Source organism: Sycon ciliatum, chromosome 13, assembly GCF_964019385.1.
Source record: "Sycon ciliatum chromosome 13, ocSycCili1.1, whole genome shotgun sequence".
NCBI lineage: Eukaryota > Metazoa > Porifera > Calcarea > Leucosolenida > Sycettidae > Sycon > Sycon ciliatum.
The window spans coordinates 13,923,294-13,938,540 of NC_088655.1; the positions used below are offsets into that span (position 1 = coordinate 13,923,294).

Below are 15,247 nucleotides of genomic sequence, written 5' to 3' on the forward strand. Positions count from 1 at the left end.
GTCCGGATGCACGGGCAAAAAGCCCCAAACTTGGGGTAGGTTATTTTCAGGGTTCAGCAGCCCTGGACAGGTCGTTTATGACAATGTGTGTAATTTCTGTTGTGCACTACCCTTTGTGTGCCTATCGCAGGAATTCAGGATGGTCGCTGTCCATGTTGTAGCTGTGAATAGTCGGAAAGGTGAGAAATGGGTGAATTTTTGACCATTTGTGCGCATCTGTTCTCTTCAATGTACCTGTGGGTAAATGGGCCCAGCTGCAAAGTGGGTGCAGGAATTGCTTAGATTTTTGGTTTGCTAGTAGGCCGCTTGCACTCGTAGGCAATGCCCGAGGAATTTCGAGCCTGCTAAAACTGGCTAGAGTTCCAAGTCCGGATGCACGGGCAAAAAGCGCCAAACTTGGATATAGGTTGTCTTCAGGGTTCAGCAGCCCTGGGCAGGTCGTTTATGACAATGTGTGTCATTTCTGTTGTGCACTACCATTTGTGTGCCAAATGCAGGAATTCACGGTGGTCTCTGTCCGTGTTGCAGCTGTGAATAGTCGGAAAGGTGAGAAATGGTGAATTTTTGACCATTTGTGCGCATCTGTTCTCTTCAATGTACCTGTGGGTAAATGGGCCCAGCAGCAAAGTGGGTGCAGGAATTGATTAGATTTTTGGTTTGCTAGTAGGCCGCTTGCAATTGTAGGCAGTGCCCAAGGAGATTTGACCCTGCTGTAACTGGCTTGAGTTCCAAGTCCGGATGCAAGGGCAAAAAGCCCCAAACTTGGTGTAGGTTATTTTCAGGGTTCAGCAGCCCTGGGCAGGTCGTTTATGACAATGTGTGTCATTTCTGTTGTGCACTACCCTTTGTGTGGCTATCGCAGGAATTCAGGATAGTCGCTGTCCATGTTGCAGCTGTGAATAGTCGGAAAGATGAGAAATGGGTGAATTTTTGACCATTTGGCCCGATATCTGAGACTTTCGACCTTCGGGGCTACGCGACTTTTTTGAGAAAAAGCCAAAACAAATTTGATCGCAAAAAAATCGATTCTGTCACAGCAAACTGCGGAGGCGACAATGGCGGAAGGAAATCGAAGGCGATCCTTGTGTCAGGTTGTTATTGGATTCACAGAACAGGCCAACCGCGATCTCATCGACGATGATGCATCGTTCTTTGGCGATATCCCCTCCAGCGACGCCAGCGCTTCTGATAGCGCGGATGAAACGATCGCACTTGACACAACGCACTTACCTGTCGGCAGCGACGATGAAGAGGACCTTGATGAGTATGATCAGGGGCAACCGGAGCCGGCCACAGCGCTAGCTGCTGCCGCTGTAGGCAGGGACAAGCAACCAGCTATCAAGCTGTCATCCACTGAGGACATCGAAGCACGCCGGGTCGCTGGCTGCCCTTGCGCAGGGAGTCAAAACTGTTTCCTGAGTGTCCCACCAGAAATTCTAAAATCATCGCGAAATTCTACGGAGGTTCTTGGCGACGATGACCGTCGCGTATTCTTGAGTGGCAAGCTGGATGCTCTGGCTAATCGTGGCGATTCAGGACATCACGGAGCACATCATGCTGCGCGATCTCGAGTGACATACCGGTACGAAGTCGGTGGTGTGAAAACGTGTCAGGCGGTATTTTTGTATGCAAATTCCGCCAGTCGATACGACGTGCATCAAGTGCAGGCACATCTCGACGCAGGCGTTCTGACTCCTCCACAGCATGGAAATGTTGGTCGTTCTCCCTGGCATGCTGTGTCTGCGGAGGGTGTAACGCAGGTACGCGATTTCATTCGTAACTACGCTGTGGTGAATGGTCTCCCACAGCCTGCTGCACCCAGGGGGCACAACACTCCAGCACCAGTTTACTTGCCATGCATCACTACAAAGAAGCTGGTGCACCAGAAGTACGTAAATGCCGGAGGCACTGTCTCTTACCAGACATTTGTCAAACTATGGTTGAAAGAAACTCCAGATGTTTTGATTATGACTCCGAAGGAAGATGTGTGTGGAGAATGTTCAGACATGCAGTCGAAGATCACCCGAGCGAGAACGGAAATTTCCAGACAAAAAACAGTGGAAGAGTTGAAGGCGCACATGGAGAAGGCGAATGTTGCGCGAGATCATTACAGGGCATGCATTGCGAAGGCAAAGGATGCCATAGCTGAACAGCAAAGCAGTGAGTTGCAAGCGCCAGCATACGAGCACTTCACGTTCGACTTTGCCCAGCAGGCGCACATTCCACACCATGCCCGTGAAGTAGGTGCGTTGTATTTTAAAGTTCCGCGCCGGATCCAGATTTTTGGTGTTGCAGCGGAGGCTGTGCCAGCACAGCACAACTATTTGTTTGACGAAAATGAGACCATCGGAGTTGATGGCAGCAAATGCCATGGGCCAAACTCAGTGGTCTCACTCCTCCATTTCCATCTTCAGCAGCATGCCAAGGGCGCACACGACATCGGTCTACACGCCGACAATTGCTGCGGACAAAACAAAAACAAAACAGTCGTTGGGTACCTCTGCTGGCGAGTCATTGTGGGGCTCAACGAATCCATCGACCTGTGCTTCATGCGCGTTGGGCACACTCGATGCTTTGTCGATGGCGGCTTTGGGTTGCTGAAGCAGACTTACAGGAAGTCCGACGTCGATACACTTCAGCAGCTAGCTGATGCAACAGATAAATCAGCAGCCTTCAACAAGGCCGTTTTGTTTTCATGGGATTGGAGACAGTGGGATGCATACCTTTCCACTGTTTTCAAGCCCGTGAAAAACATCACGAAAATGTTGGTTTGCGTTGCGCAAACCGTAGTTAACCAGCACGCCACGGGCCGCGCCCCCGCAGGGGAATATTCCCGCAAGATGACTTTAGGTGACCATACGCACTCCGCCGTGCCGCCGCAGCCGACTTGCGCAAGCACGCACTCTTGCAGAGTTCCGCATTCGGGTCGCACTCGCGTACGACATCCCGTATGAGCCACCCTTCGCCTGGCGGATGCATCCGTAGACGGCTCATCTACTGCTGGCCGGTGTAATTTTGCCAGCTGTCTGTTTTGCTGCGAGTGCTCGCCACGCAATTTTGTTTTCCATTCCTCAACATTTAGAACTTTAGTATGGCTTTCTCAGCAGCCCAGAGGGACTCCATCGCCGAGATTGTGGCTGCCAGCGTTGCAGCAGCACTTGGCAACAGCCCGCCGGCTGGACACCACGCGGCTGACTCCGAGACTGGAGCAAACGGTACGTTCCCGGATGTAATGCACCACACCCCCGCTTGTATTGCGCATGTGGCCCCAGAAGCCGTTGACAAAATAAAACGGATCGAGTATGTCGATATTGCTTGTCTGCTGCCCCCAAAGCCGGGACCAGCCGCCGAACCAACCCCCAAGAGATTCCGGGTAGATGACGACGGGGCACTGGCAGTCTGCGCTGCTCCAAAACGGAAAATTGAAAACTTGGCCACGTGGATCGAGGCGTGGTCCATTTTCAGCCTGATTGCCATAGGCGAACATCACCTATGCGCCGAAGCCCTGATGATTCACCAACTCCGAATCATCCAGGCCGCCGGCAAGTACCGCTTCGCAGCAGTTGTAGAATTCGACACCAGGGCGCGGCAGGCGCTGTCGAAAGATTTGTCCCGGTCACTGGCAGACCTGGACACTGAGCTCTACACGACCTGCTTTACCGGGCAGGCACTCCCCTTTTGCAACAACTGCAAGAGGCTGGGGCACGTGACCGCCTCCTGCACAACGCAGCCCTTTCGGAGCAGGCCAAAGGAGCAAGGTGTCAGCTCCAGCGCAAAACCAAACGAGACCTGCCGCCGTTACAACTACGGCACCTGCGTCGGCTCGTGCAAGTTTCACCACGCATGCATGTTTTGCTTGGGAGAGCACCCAGCTTCCGCCTGCCCAGCCAAGAAATAGCGATGCCGCGAAGGCAGCCCCGGCAGTATCCTCTCTTAATAGTCTTATTTATAATATTGCACCGCACACACCCATCCACATTGATGTATTGCACGATGAATTGCGCACGCACCCCGACCCCTCTTTTGTTCTTGCTTTGATTAATGACTTGCGTTTTGGCTTTCGCATTGGTTTTACCGGGCCTCGTAATGTTTCTGTTCATAGTGCTAATCTGTCCTCTGCAACAGCTCACCCCGAAGTCGTTGACCAATATCTCGCAACTGAATGCCAGCGGGGCCATACGGCCGGTCCCTTCACAGCTCCGCCATTCGCCTGCCTCCGCACATCAGGAGTCGGCGTGGTCCCGAAAAAATCAGGCGGGCACCGGTTGATCATGCACCTCTCCGCCCCGCAGGGGAACAGCGTGAACACGTTCATTGACCCTGACCAATACCGCTTCAAACTGATTACGATCGACTGCATTGCCGATCATGTTCGCAGAACAGGCCCCTGCGCACTGATAACCAAGGTGGACCTGAAGCACGCGTTTCGGCTCTGTCCAGTACACCCCGACGACTGGCCACTGCTTGGCATGCAATGGAGATCGAAGTATTACTTCGACACAGTCTTGCCGTTCGGTCTGCGGTCCGCCCCTAGCTTGTTTAACCGCCTAGCAGACGCGCTTGAGTGGATCCTACGCCACAAGTACAGCATACCCGCACTCGAGCACTACCTCGACGACTTTGTTTCGGTATCACCACCAGCCACTGTGGTGCCATCGTCGACAGCCGCAGTCCACAAGGCCACGATCCTTCAGGTGTTCGACAACCTGGGTGTCCCCACTGCAGTTGGCACCGACAAGGTGGTGGGTCCATCCACGTGCGTCACCGTGTTGGGCATCGAGATTGACTCGGCCACCGGGGAACTCCGCCTTCCCACTGACAAGCTCCGCGCGCTGCAACATCTGCTGCAGTCATGGTCCACCCGCCACACCGCCTCACGGCGGGAACTCCAATCTCTAGTGGGCCACCTGTCTTTCGCAGCAAAGGTTGTTCCAGCTGGACGCACCTTTACTAGACGGCTCATTGATGCATGCACTTCCGCTCACAGCTCATCGCCCATCGTCCACCTGAGCAGCGATGCCCTAGCCGATATCCGGTGGTGGCAGGAATTCCTTCCCGTCTGGAACGGCAAAGCCCTTATGCGCGACCCAGAGTGGTCTAGGTCACCGGACCTTGAGTTGTTCACGGACGCATCCGGCCTAGGCTTCGGCGGCTTCTTTCAAGGTCGCTGGTTCGCCGGCGCATGGTCCGCAACGCAACAGACGCCGCCATACACCTCCATCATGTGGAGGGAGATGTGGCCAATCTCCCTCGCCTGCCAGCTGTGGGGACCGCTTTGGACGCAGAAGAAGATCCTGCTCCACTGCGACAACGCTTCCGTGTGCGCTGCCTGGGAGTCGGGCACCTGCCGGCACCCAGGAGTCGTGGCGCTCATACGCAGCACCCTCCAGACGGCCGCTCGCCACAACTTCTGTCTGCTTATCCGCCACATCGCCGGAGTGGACAACGGTATCGCAGATGCCCTATCCCGCGCTCAGTTCCCACGGTTCCGCCTCTTGGCGCCCGGGGCCGACCTCAGTCCGTCGTCACTCGCAAACATCCACGCCGCAGCGTGAGGAAGTCGCCATCCAGGGTCCGCCGTTACCGAGATTGGACGCTCTGCTCCTGAGACCACAGAACTGTGCTTCTGCCCCCGTGTTTTCTTTTGTTTCCTTTACTTTTTCCGCTGTGTATCCCTGCTCGCACAGCCTACTGCCACGCCCCACCCATTGCACCTCTCCACTAGTTGTTAAGCCCTCGCCGGGGTGTTACTGCCTATCATTTCTGCCTCAACCCTGTGTGCGTACGGATTGTCAAGTCCTTTAGAATCGCATCCCTGTGTGCTTATGGACCGAGTCAAGTCCTCTAGATTTGCCGCCCGGTGTGCTTAGGGACTGAATCAGGTCCCCTAGACGCCTGCACTTTCTTTGGGAGCAGTTCGGTCCCGCCGCTGCCTAGGGAGACCACCGCAATAGACACATCTAGATGGGGAATCAAATAGGCAAGCCGCAAGCAAAATCCGCACGCCTCATGGCAGTAGGCCTCCGCCGGTCAGAGAGCCCCGTTACACCTAGGATCATGACTGCGCTCATGGGGGTGGGTCGTATGAAGCAGGGTCACTCGCACTGACTGAAATTCTTTGTCCTTTGTTGTGTTGATTCCAGGCTCGCTGGCCGTTGCCGCATGCAACCGCTCACATGATGGCTCGCCAGCCCAGATCGCTCATCTATCCGCAGAAAAGCAACCTCCCGCAGGAGGGCCACCGCAGTCGCTTCCTCCGCAACGTACCGCTGGCCCCAGTCAGCACGCAGGGCTAGCCATCGTGTTTCTCGCTCGCTTCCTAGCCGCTGTCTAGGGCAGGTGGTGATGGATGTGCGCATGTTTGTGTATATGCTTGTGTTTATGTGCGCGCATGTGGGCATGTGCGCTGCTATACGCGGTCACTGGTGGATGCATGTGGCGCGCTATCTCTTCTCCTGTGTCCTCTCTGCCAGGCTCGCCAGCCGCCGCACTTTCCGCACGAGCCGAACAACTCATATCCAATTCAGTGGCCGCAGCCACGCAACGCACATATGCCCCGGGCTGGCACGCATTCCGCAAGTTCATGCAACAGATTCACCGCGACCCGCTGTCACCGCGTCACGATGACATCCTGCTATTTGCCGCTTCCATGGCGCATTCTGTCAGTGCCGGCACTTTGAAAGTATACCTGGCCGCAGTCAGATACAACCTCCTCTGCAGGGGAGGACCTGTCGAAGTCCTTGCATCCAGCCGGCTCACCGCTCTGGTGAAAGGCCTGGAGAGAGAACGCGCATCGCTCCCACGGCACGCAACTGCCCAGCCTCGGAGACAGGCTATCACCGCCGTACAACTCAAGGCACTACATCTTTTCCTGCAGCGTTCCGCTTATAGGCCTGGCGACACGCTCATGCTATGGGCCGCATTGACGACAGCATTCCATGGTCTGCTGCGAGTTAGCGAGTACACGTCCCCGTCGCCAGCAGGGTCGGGTACCCTGAAAACTCTCAGGCGCGCTCACCTCGTGCTCTCTCAGGCCACAGCCAGCTTACGGCTTCAACGCACGAAGACATCGCAGCTGACAAGCGGTGGCGAGGTTGTGCTGCATCGCCATGCAGACCCGCAAATATGCCCCGTCCTGGCCCTCGAGGCATACGTCAGATCGTGCGCATGGGGTAGTGACGAACAACCTCTCTTCAAGTTCGGCAATGGACGATGGCTCACGCCCAATGACATCAACGTAGTGTTGCGCAGGGTTCTGGGCCCCAGCTACAGTAGCCACTCCCTCCGTGCAGGAGGCGCAACGCACATGGCGAACCAAGGTGCCCCGGAGTATGCCTTGATGGCAGCCGGGCGGTGGTCCAGCGGAGCTTACCGCACGTACGTTCGCAGGCCTGCAGGCATGCCGCGGCGTTACTGAGCCACGGGTCGCAAGCACCGCACGCCCCCCTTTTCTTGGAGGCACGGGCTCGGCCGATGGGCACGAAATCCGCATGGTGCACATCCATCGGCTGCCGCAGACAATACAATTAATATACTTGTGGGTACTACCGAGTACTTAGTGGTCATGCAGTTGCCATAGCAATGTACTGGTACACCCAGCCTTTATGATTGTTACATGACCCCATGGGTCGTCTTTCAAACGCTCTTTCATAGCCGATAGATGGCGTTATTTGTTCCTATCATACTATGTTACAGATGGGCGGCCTTAGACGGCCCAGTCCGATCATTTCACGCGAACTATGTTATACGTCATCATGATCACAATAATCATGTCGTGCTCACGTTCAATATAAGCTTGCGACACCCCACTGGCTCATCTCTTCTGTGGTGTGAAGGTTAAATGTTGGTTTGCGTTGCGCAAACCGTAGTTAACCAGCACGCCACGGGCCGCGCCCCCGCAGGGGAATATTCCCGCAAGATGACTTTAGGTGACCATACGCACTCCGCCGTGCCGCCGCAGCCGACTTGCGCAAGCACGCACTCTTGCAGAGTTCCGCATTCGGGTCGCACTCGCGTACGACATCCCGTATGAGCCACCCTTCGCCTGGCGGATGCATCCGTAGACGGCTCATCTACTGCTGGCCGGTGTAATTTTGCCAGCTGTCTGTTTTGCTGCGAGTGCTCGCCACGCAATTTTGTTTCCCACCCGCCCACGCCTACCGGACGGAGGGGAGGCACGGGCTCGGCCGATGGGCACGAAATCCGCATGGTGCACATCCATCGGCTGCCGCAGACAATACAATTAATATACTTGTGGGTACTACCGAGTACTTAGTGGTCATGCAGTTGCCATAGCAATGTACTGGTACACCCAGCCTTTATGATTGTTACATGACCCCATGGGTCGTCTTTCAAACGCTCTTTCATAGCCGATAGATGGCGTTATTTGTTCCTATCATACTATGTTACAGATGGGCGGCCTTAGACGGCCCAGTCCGATCATTTCACGCGAACTATGTTATACGTCATCATGATCACAATAATCATGTCGTGCTCACGTTCAATATAAGCTTGCGACACCCCACTGGCTCATCTCTTCTGTGGTGTGAAGGTTAATACCAGAATTTCCACTTCTCAGCTGACAAGCCTGGGATGGTGGAGATGTCTGGATCATCGACGGAGGCTGACAAGACCTTGTCGATTATCAAGCCGGATGCTGACATCAGCACATTGAAGACGGAAGTCCTTCCACCTGCCCTGCAACCAGCCGGGATGTCACACGCTCGTGCCGACTACCTTTTCAAGCAGGTTCGTCAGCACTGTCACGAGGAGAACAGAGACATCACCTGCCCTGCTCCTACTGCCGTTGCAGCTACCCTACCAACAGAGTGAAAGCTGGAAAATAAGTGCTTAGACACTCTATTGTAGTCCTGAACTGTTTTCTGTTATTGTTACAACTTGGATACAAACAGTAGTACCAACCATGCTGAGTTTTCAAAATCAATTCTAAGATGTGCAAATCCAAAATTCGACTCCTACTCATAAAATGCATTGCTACATGGTGAATATTGCTCTGAAACCCGTGAAACGTTGTCAAAATACTCTACACAGGTCAGAAATCATTTTACACTGGAAAAGTCATTTTCACCAAAATAGCCCGGAAGGTCGATTTTCTCAGATATTGGGCCATTTGTGCTCATCTCTTCTCTTCAATTTACCTGTGGGTAAATGGGCGCAGCAGCAAAGTGGGTGCAGGAATTGCTTAGATTTTTGGTTTGCTAGTAGGCCGCTTGCACTCGTAGGCAATGCCCGAGGAATTTCGAGCCTGCTATAACTGGCTAGAGTTCCAAGTCCGGATGCACGGGCAAAAAGCCCCAAACTTGGATATAGGTTGTCTTCAGGGTTCAGCAGCCCTGGGCAGGTCGTTTATGACAATGTGTGTCATTTCTGTTGTGCACTACCCTTTGTGTGCCTATCGCAGGAATTCAGGGTGGCCACTGTCCATGTTGCAGCTGTGACTAGTCGGAAAGGTGAGAAATGGTGAATTTTTGACCATTTGTGCGCATCTGTTCTCTTCAATGTACCTGTGGGTAAACGGGCCCAGCTGCAAAGTGGGTGCAGGAATTGCTTAGAATTTTGGTTTGCTAGTAGGCCACCTGCACTCGTAGGCAGTGCCCGAGGAAATTTGACCGTGCTGTAACTGGCTTGAGTTCCAAGTCCGGATGCACGGGCAAAAGAGCCCCTAACTTGGGGTAGGTTATTTTCTGGGTTCAGCAGCCCTGGACAGGTCGTTTATGACAACTTAAAATTGTGTGTAATTTCTGTTGTGCACTACCCTTTGTGTGCCTATCGCAGGAATTCACGGTGGTCACTGTCCGTGTAGCAGCTGTGACTAGTCGGAAAGGTGAGAAATGGTGAATTTTTGACCATTTGTGTGCATCTGTTCTCTTCAATGTACCTGTGGGTAAATGGGCCCAGCAGCAATGTGGATGTAGAAATTGCTTAGATTTTCGGGTTGCTAATAGGCCGCTTGCACTCGTAGGCAGTGCCCAAGGAGATTTGACCCTGCTGTAACTGGCTTGAGTTCCAAGTCCGGATGCACGGGCAAAAAAACCCAAACTTGGGGTAGGTTCTTTTCAGGGTTCAGCAGCCCTGGGCAGGTCGTTTATGACAATGTGTGTCATTTCTGTTGTGCACTACCCTTTGTGTGCCTATCGCAGGAATTCAGGATGGTCGCTGTCCATGTTGCAGCTGTGACTAGTCGGAAAGGTGAGAAATGGTGAATTTTTGACCATTTGTGTGGATCTGTTCTCTTCAATGTACCTGTGGGTAAATTGGCCCAGGAGCAATGTGGATGCAGGTATTGTTTAGATCTTTGGTTTGCTAGTAGGCCGCTTGCACTTGTAGGCAGTGTCCCAGGAAATTTGACCCTGCTATAACTGGCTAGAGTTCCAAGTCCGGATGCACGGGCAAAAAGCCCCAAACTTGGAGATAGTTTGTTTTCAGGGTTCAGCAGCCCTGGGCAGGTCGTTTACGACAATGTGTGTCATTTCTGTTGTGCACTACCCTTTGTGTGCCTATCGCAGGAATTCAGGGTGGTCACTGTCCATGTTGCAGTTGTGAATAGTCGGAAAGGTGAGAAATGGTGAATTTTTGACCATCTGTGCGCATCTGTTCTCTTCAATGTACCTGTGGGTAAATGGGCCCAGCTGCAAAGTGGGTGCAGGAATTACTTAGATTTTTGGTTTGCTATTAGGCTGCTTGCACTCGTAGGCAGTGCCCCAGGAAATTTGACCCTGCTGTACCTGGCTTGAGTTCCAAGTCCGGATGGACATCGTGTGGTTTTTCGAAATAGTTTAGCTGCCCAACTCGTGCAAAACAGGATTTTCTAAGTTTGCTTCGCTAATTTTCATTCTCGGTCAATCATCCCGTTTGGCCGGAGCACCTGGAATCCCAATCCCATGGCCCTGGGTCTTATCAAGGAGGGCTGTACACGTTGTAACGTTAAGTTGCATTTTGCAACGGCTCCTTGTCTTGACAAACCTCTGCTGTACGAATCTGTTGTCTTGCAGCTTGTGTGCGTACATTGTCACAGAGACTGCAAGGACCGAGCAGTTCGATCACCAGTGCAACTTGTGACAGGATGAAATGCTGGTGATGCAGAATGCGGAGTACAGCGCTACCAGTGATTGGTCAGTGCTGGTCTGTATAGTGTACAGCTGCTGCTACTGCCGCCGCCGTCACCATTCTACCCATGATCATCAGTGGGCACTGGTGCTGATGTCTTTTGCATATGTGCGTACCACTAGTATGTAGCCAGCCGCTAAGTAATAATCTACTGCTTTGCCAATGCACGGAATACATACCGTCTTTGCCGGAGTATGACGCGCTCCCCCTTTTTTGAACAAGGTTTTGGCAACTCATGGCTTATCCTGAATAATATGCAGCCTGGATTTGAGAGCATTATCGATCATAAAGACAGTACTATACTGCGACCATTGTCAGAATGTATCATGAAAAATGAGCATGCATATATGGCTTGCACAGGGTCAGAGGTCAGAGGCAGCACACTTCACAGCAGTTTTACTAATTGTACTACTTTTCGAAGTACAGTACATGCATTTTCATATTCACATTGTGTGCACCTGCGATTTGGGGCCAGACCGAATAGTGCTTCTAAAGTGTGCACTGTACTCCGTCAAATACGGTAGTGTGACTTATTGTGCAGCTAGTACATGTGTGGTAGAATTTGAGTGTGTTGGTACAGCGGCTATAGTACAGCATATTGGTGTTGGTACAGCAGCTGTAGTACAGCATATTGGTGATGATGAGTGTGTTGGTACAGCGGCTATAGTACAGCATATTGGTGTTGGTACAGCAGCTGTAGTACAGCATATTGGTGTTGATTATGATCTCAGTTCATCAGTTTTCTACACTTTATCTCTTCCCCAGTACATGGGCTGAATACTAACCTGCAGTCATTATAATCTGTGCACTGTACTGCATCCGTGCCGCTCTGCTTTATTTTATTAGCATGATCATATTCAGACGAGATGCTATACTACTCCGTCTGCAGAATCTGAACGGTATGACCTTGTACATATTACAGGTCTGAGTTCTACTTTAGGCCAGTGACGGGTTTATTTGCTGAGTCTCAAAGATGCTACTACTGGTACATACTATGTACTTCAAGTACTGCATTGCATACTTGTACTCGTAGTCTGGGCTCGCACTCTGCTGTGTATTTGCATGTATACTGATTTTGAGTACAGGCGAGTACAACCACAAGCATGTGCTTGTACACTGAACAGGTCCTGAGTTCTATCTGCAGAACTATGTGTGTGTGTGCAAACGGTTTATTTTTTCCTCTTCAATTGAAACCGTTTATGCTTGTGCATGTACATTCCTTGCAGGGCTTCATTATCACACGACTGTAAAGTGTATACTGCAGATGCCATGGTCATCAGTTCTATTGCATATCACCAGCCATGGACATGTACATGTACATGTGTTGTAGAGCTGTGCACTGTGTTCACAATATTCATGGCCGAGTCTGTCTCAGCTGTCCAATATCAAGACGAAAAGTGGGAAAATCTTCCGATTTCAGATGTAAAAAACGATAAAAACACAGTTTTTCGAAGAAAATACACGGTTACCATGGCAACCAGGCAAAAAAGCCATGGTTGCCATGGTAACCGTGCTCTATTTCAGCCCATTTTCCAGGCTTGCAGCGGTTGCCATGGCAACCAGGATTTCGTTGCGAATTAGGTTTTGTTTCCATGGTAACCCATAATTTTCTCTGATAAACCTGGTTGTTTTTGCCTAAAACGGTCCGATTCTGGAAACCCTGGCATTTTTTACCTGCGTAAATTGTTGTTGCATAAATTTATGCAGAATGACCCAACCACAGCGCACAGAATTGATTTTAGTTTTTTTGTAATGGCAAGAGTGTGGAAGGAAGACAGGAGCAGACAAGCAAGATAAAAGTAATGAAGAGCAAGAAATATAAAGGATAAAAAAGAGATAAACCTGTACATCTAAGGGGGGGGGGACAGTGAGTTGTGGAAATCCGCCATGTTAAAAAAGATACAAAAATGGAAGGACTCAAAGTTGAAACAAACAAAAAAAAAACAGAAAAGAAAAGCAAACTGATTATCTCTAATAAACTACATGTAGAAAACGAGAACTTGAAATGAACATGGAAGACTGAAAAGTTGAAAACAAGTCTACATGTAAATAGTTACCAGGATGCAAGAATTGTAAAGGAGCTAGATCACAAAATCAGTGTTGATCTTGATACAGTAGAACTTACTTGAGCTGCTTTACTATGCAGTACATTGTGAATACATGCGCAAAACCATTCTGTTTGCTAGGACGGCAACAGAACCAGGAAATTCTAGACTATCGCAAAGTATATAAAAATCTTATGCTCTGAAAACTTACTGCTCCGTGTAGCATCACACGTATACAGCTACAGGATCATAAAGCCACGGCGGCATGATATCACAAAACAACGGTGTGTTATCAGAGAGTCGAAATGGTTCATTTACGCTGCAAGTACTACTTCCACTATACGTATAATTCCTTTGCACCTGTAATATTATTATTATACATATAGACAGGCAACGCAGTACTCAATGTTGACCGACAAGCACTATGAGTAATTCCTATCTGTGTGTCTTTATTCAGAGTCAAATTTCTGTTGAACTATGCTGGAGAGAAGTGTACTGTAGTACCCCGATCCCGAGACCCTTGGTCGGGGAGTCCACCGCACCTCACCAGCGCAGCTCATGTAGCGCCTACACACCCACTGTTGTTTTTGTTTTGTCTTTGTGTGTTTCCCCTTATTCCGTAGGTATGTGCAAGGTGATAAAAAAGACAGGCCAAAAGGCCAACATTTTCTCTGGAGTTCACTGCTAGCTACAATGAAACAAATGAATAGAGCGTGTACTCTACTGTTGACGGTGGTCTCAATAGTCAACATCCCAATTCAATGCCATGACAAACTGGTCAAGTACAGTGAAGTAATGCTGGTCTGTTCACCTTGGTGTGAGCGGGATGCTTGCACTTGATTCTCTAAGCTGACTACATGTAACTTGATATGCATATCAATATTCTTTAAGGCCACGCCGTTTTTTAATCTATGTTTCGCGTCACCTTATTCGATGAAATCAATGAGGGAGGGCGAAAAAAATAAAAAAGCCATCCAAAAAAAAACAGTGTACGTGCATTGCATTTGTGTACAGTGAAGCGACGGTGCACTGTTCATGTACATTGACATGTACATGAATACATGAGTGTATCCCCTCTGCCATGCTTGTGGTCCAAACACAGGCGGCATGATGATTGTGTGACTTCCGGCCCAGCATATTGCACACACATGTACATGTACATGTGTGTGAGCTGAGTTAAATGTTCCGGTTTTCTGGGTTTGCATTAAAATTTGTATTGCATTTTCAACAAAAAAAATCCGTATTTTTTAAACTCCGGCTGTGAAATACATGCGCACGGGGGACGCGAAACATAGATAAAAAAAACGGTGTGGCCTAAAGCTGGCCCCGCTTATCCCGTGAGGCATGGATGTACACTCCGGCAGACAAGGAAAAGTGTCTTTATTTCCAATATGTCACTATTCAACCCAGGCCTTGGACTAGAAACAAGGAGCTGTGGGCAAACATTTCCATCATTATTGATGATCTGTCTTTATTGCATATATCGTTATATCTACATTTCACTGGATTCTGTATATGGATGCATTGTCATGTATATGGCTATTGACATACTATAGCAGAGGCACACTCGGCTTGTTTTCTGGCCAGGTCTGATGGCAATAGCAGTCACATACATGGTACTACATTCTTGGTTAACTTTCATGTCCTGGTTGACTAGTGTGTCTTGCATGCCGGTACAATGTGTTATAACAACATGATGTATTTCTCCTCATCCGGCCTGGCTGACAAAGTGAATTCTTTCTGGTGTTTCAGAGTTGGTTTGTACCGACTTGAGTAAAACAGGGGTATGCGTGCACTGAAGAATGTGGGATCAACCACTGCACTCACGTACATTCTCATAATGTTTTAGTAATATTGATAGCAGGCATAGGTAATGCTTGTGAGATGATTTACCATCATCAACCATTGATTGTGTGTATACTTCACAGTGTGTGTTCATGATCTGATAAGCAAAGGAAATGCAGGCATGAAGACTTTCTAAGACTTGCCAACCTGATCGCCATAGTTCAATGCGCATGTTCCCAGGCTGTAGTGTGGTCTCTCTGCTCTAGTGTGGTCTCTCCGCTCTTGTGTGG

The 15,247-nt window shown here is 50.3% G+C and overlaps 1 protein-coding gene and 1 long non-coding RNA gene across 3 annotated transcripts in view; both read left to right on the top strand.

Annotated features, from left to right (window-relative positions):
* The window catches only part of LOC135829442 (uncharacterized), a 34,783-nt gene extending 23,045 nt beyond the window's left edge, over positions 1–11,738 (top strand). The window contains exons 7-12 of one of the 2 annotated variants that reach the window (XR_010555820.1): positions 131–179; positions 498–546; positions 9,422–9,470; positions 10,161–10,209; positions 10,527–10,575; positions 11,013–11,738. This is a non-coding gene — a long non-coding RNA (uncharacterized LOC135829442). Of the gene's footprint in view, positions 1–130; positions 180–497; positions 547–9,421; positions 9,471–9,795; positions 9,845–10,160; positions 10,210–10,526; positions 10,576–11,012 lie in introns of both variants that reach the window. The other variant, XR_010555821.1, reaches the window with a different exon arrangement.
* LOC135829374 (uncharacterized) lies at positions 2,768–6,131 on the top strand. The gene is made up of 2 exons (XM_065341777.1): positions 2,768–3,215; positions 4,126–6,131. Exons 1-2 carry the CDS (start codon positions 3,092–3,094, stop codon positions 5,553–5,555), a joined length of 1,554 nt encoding a protein of 517 aa, XP_065197849.1. The 5' UTR covers positions 2,768–3,091; the 3' UTR covers positions 5,556–6,131.
* Positions 11,739–15,247: the final 3,509 nt, after the last annotated feature.

Coding starts and splice junctions, on each gene's coding strand:
- LOC135829374 (XM_065341777.1), top strand. CDS start 3,092: ATGGCTTTCTCAGCAGCCCAGAGGGACTCCATCGCCGAGATTGTGGCT. Junction 3,216..4,125: donor CTCCGAGACTGGAGCAAACG/GTACGTTCCCGG, acceptor CCTCTGCAACAG/CTCACCCCGAAGTCGTTGAC.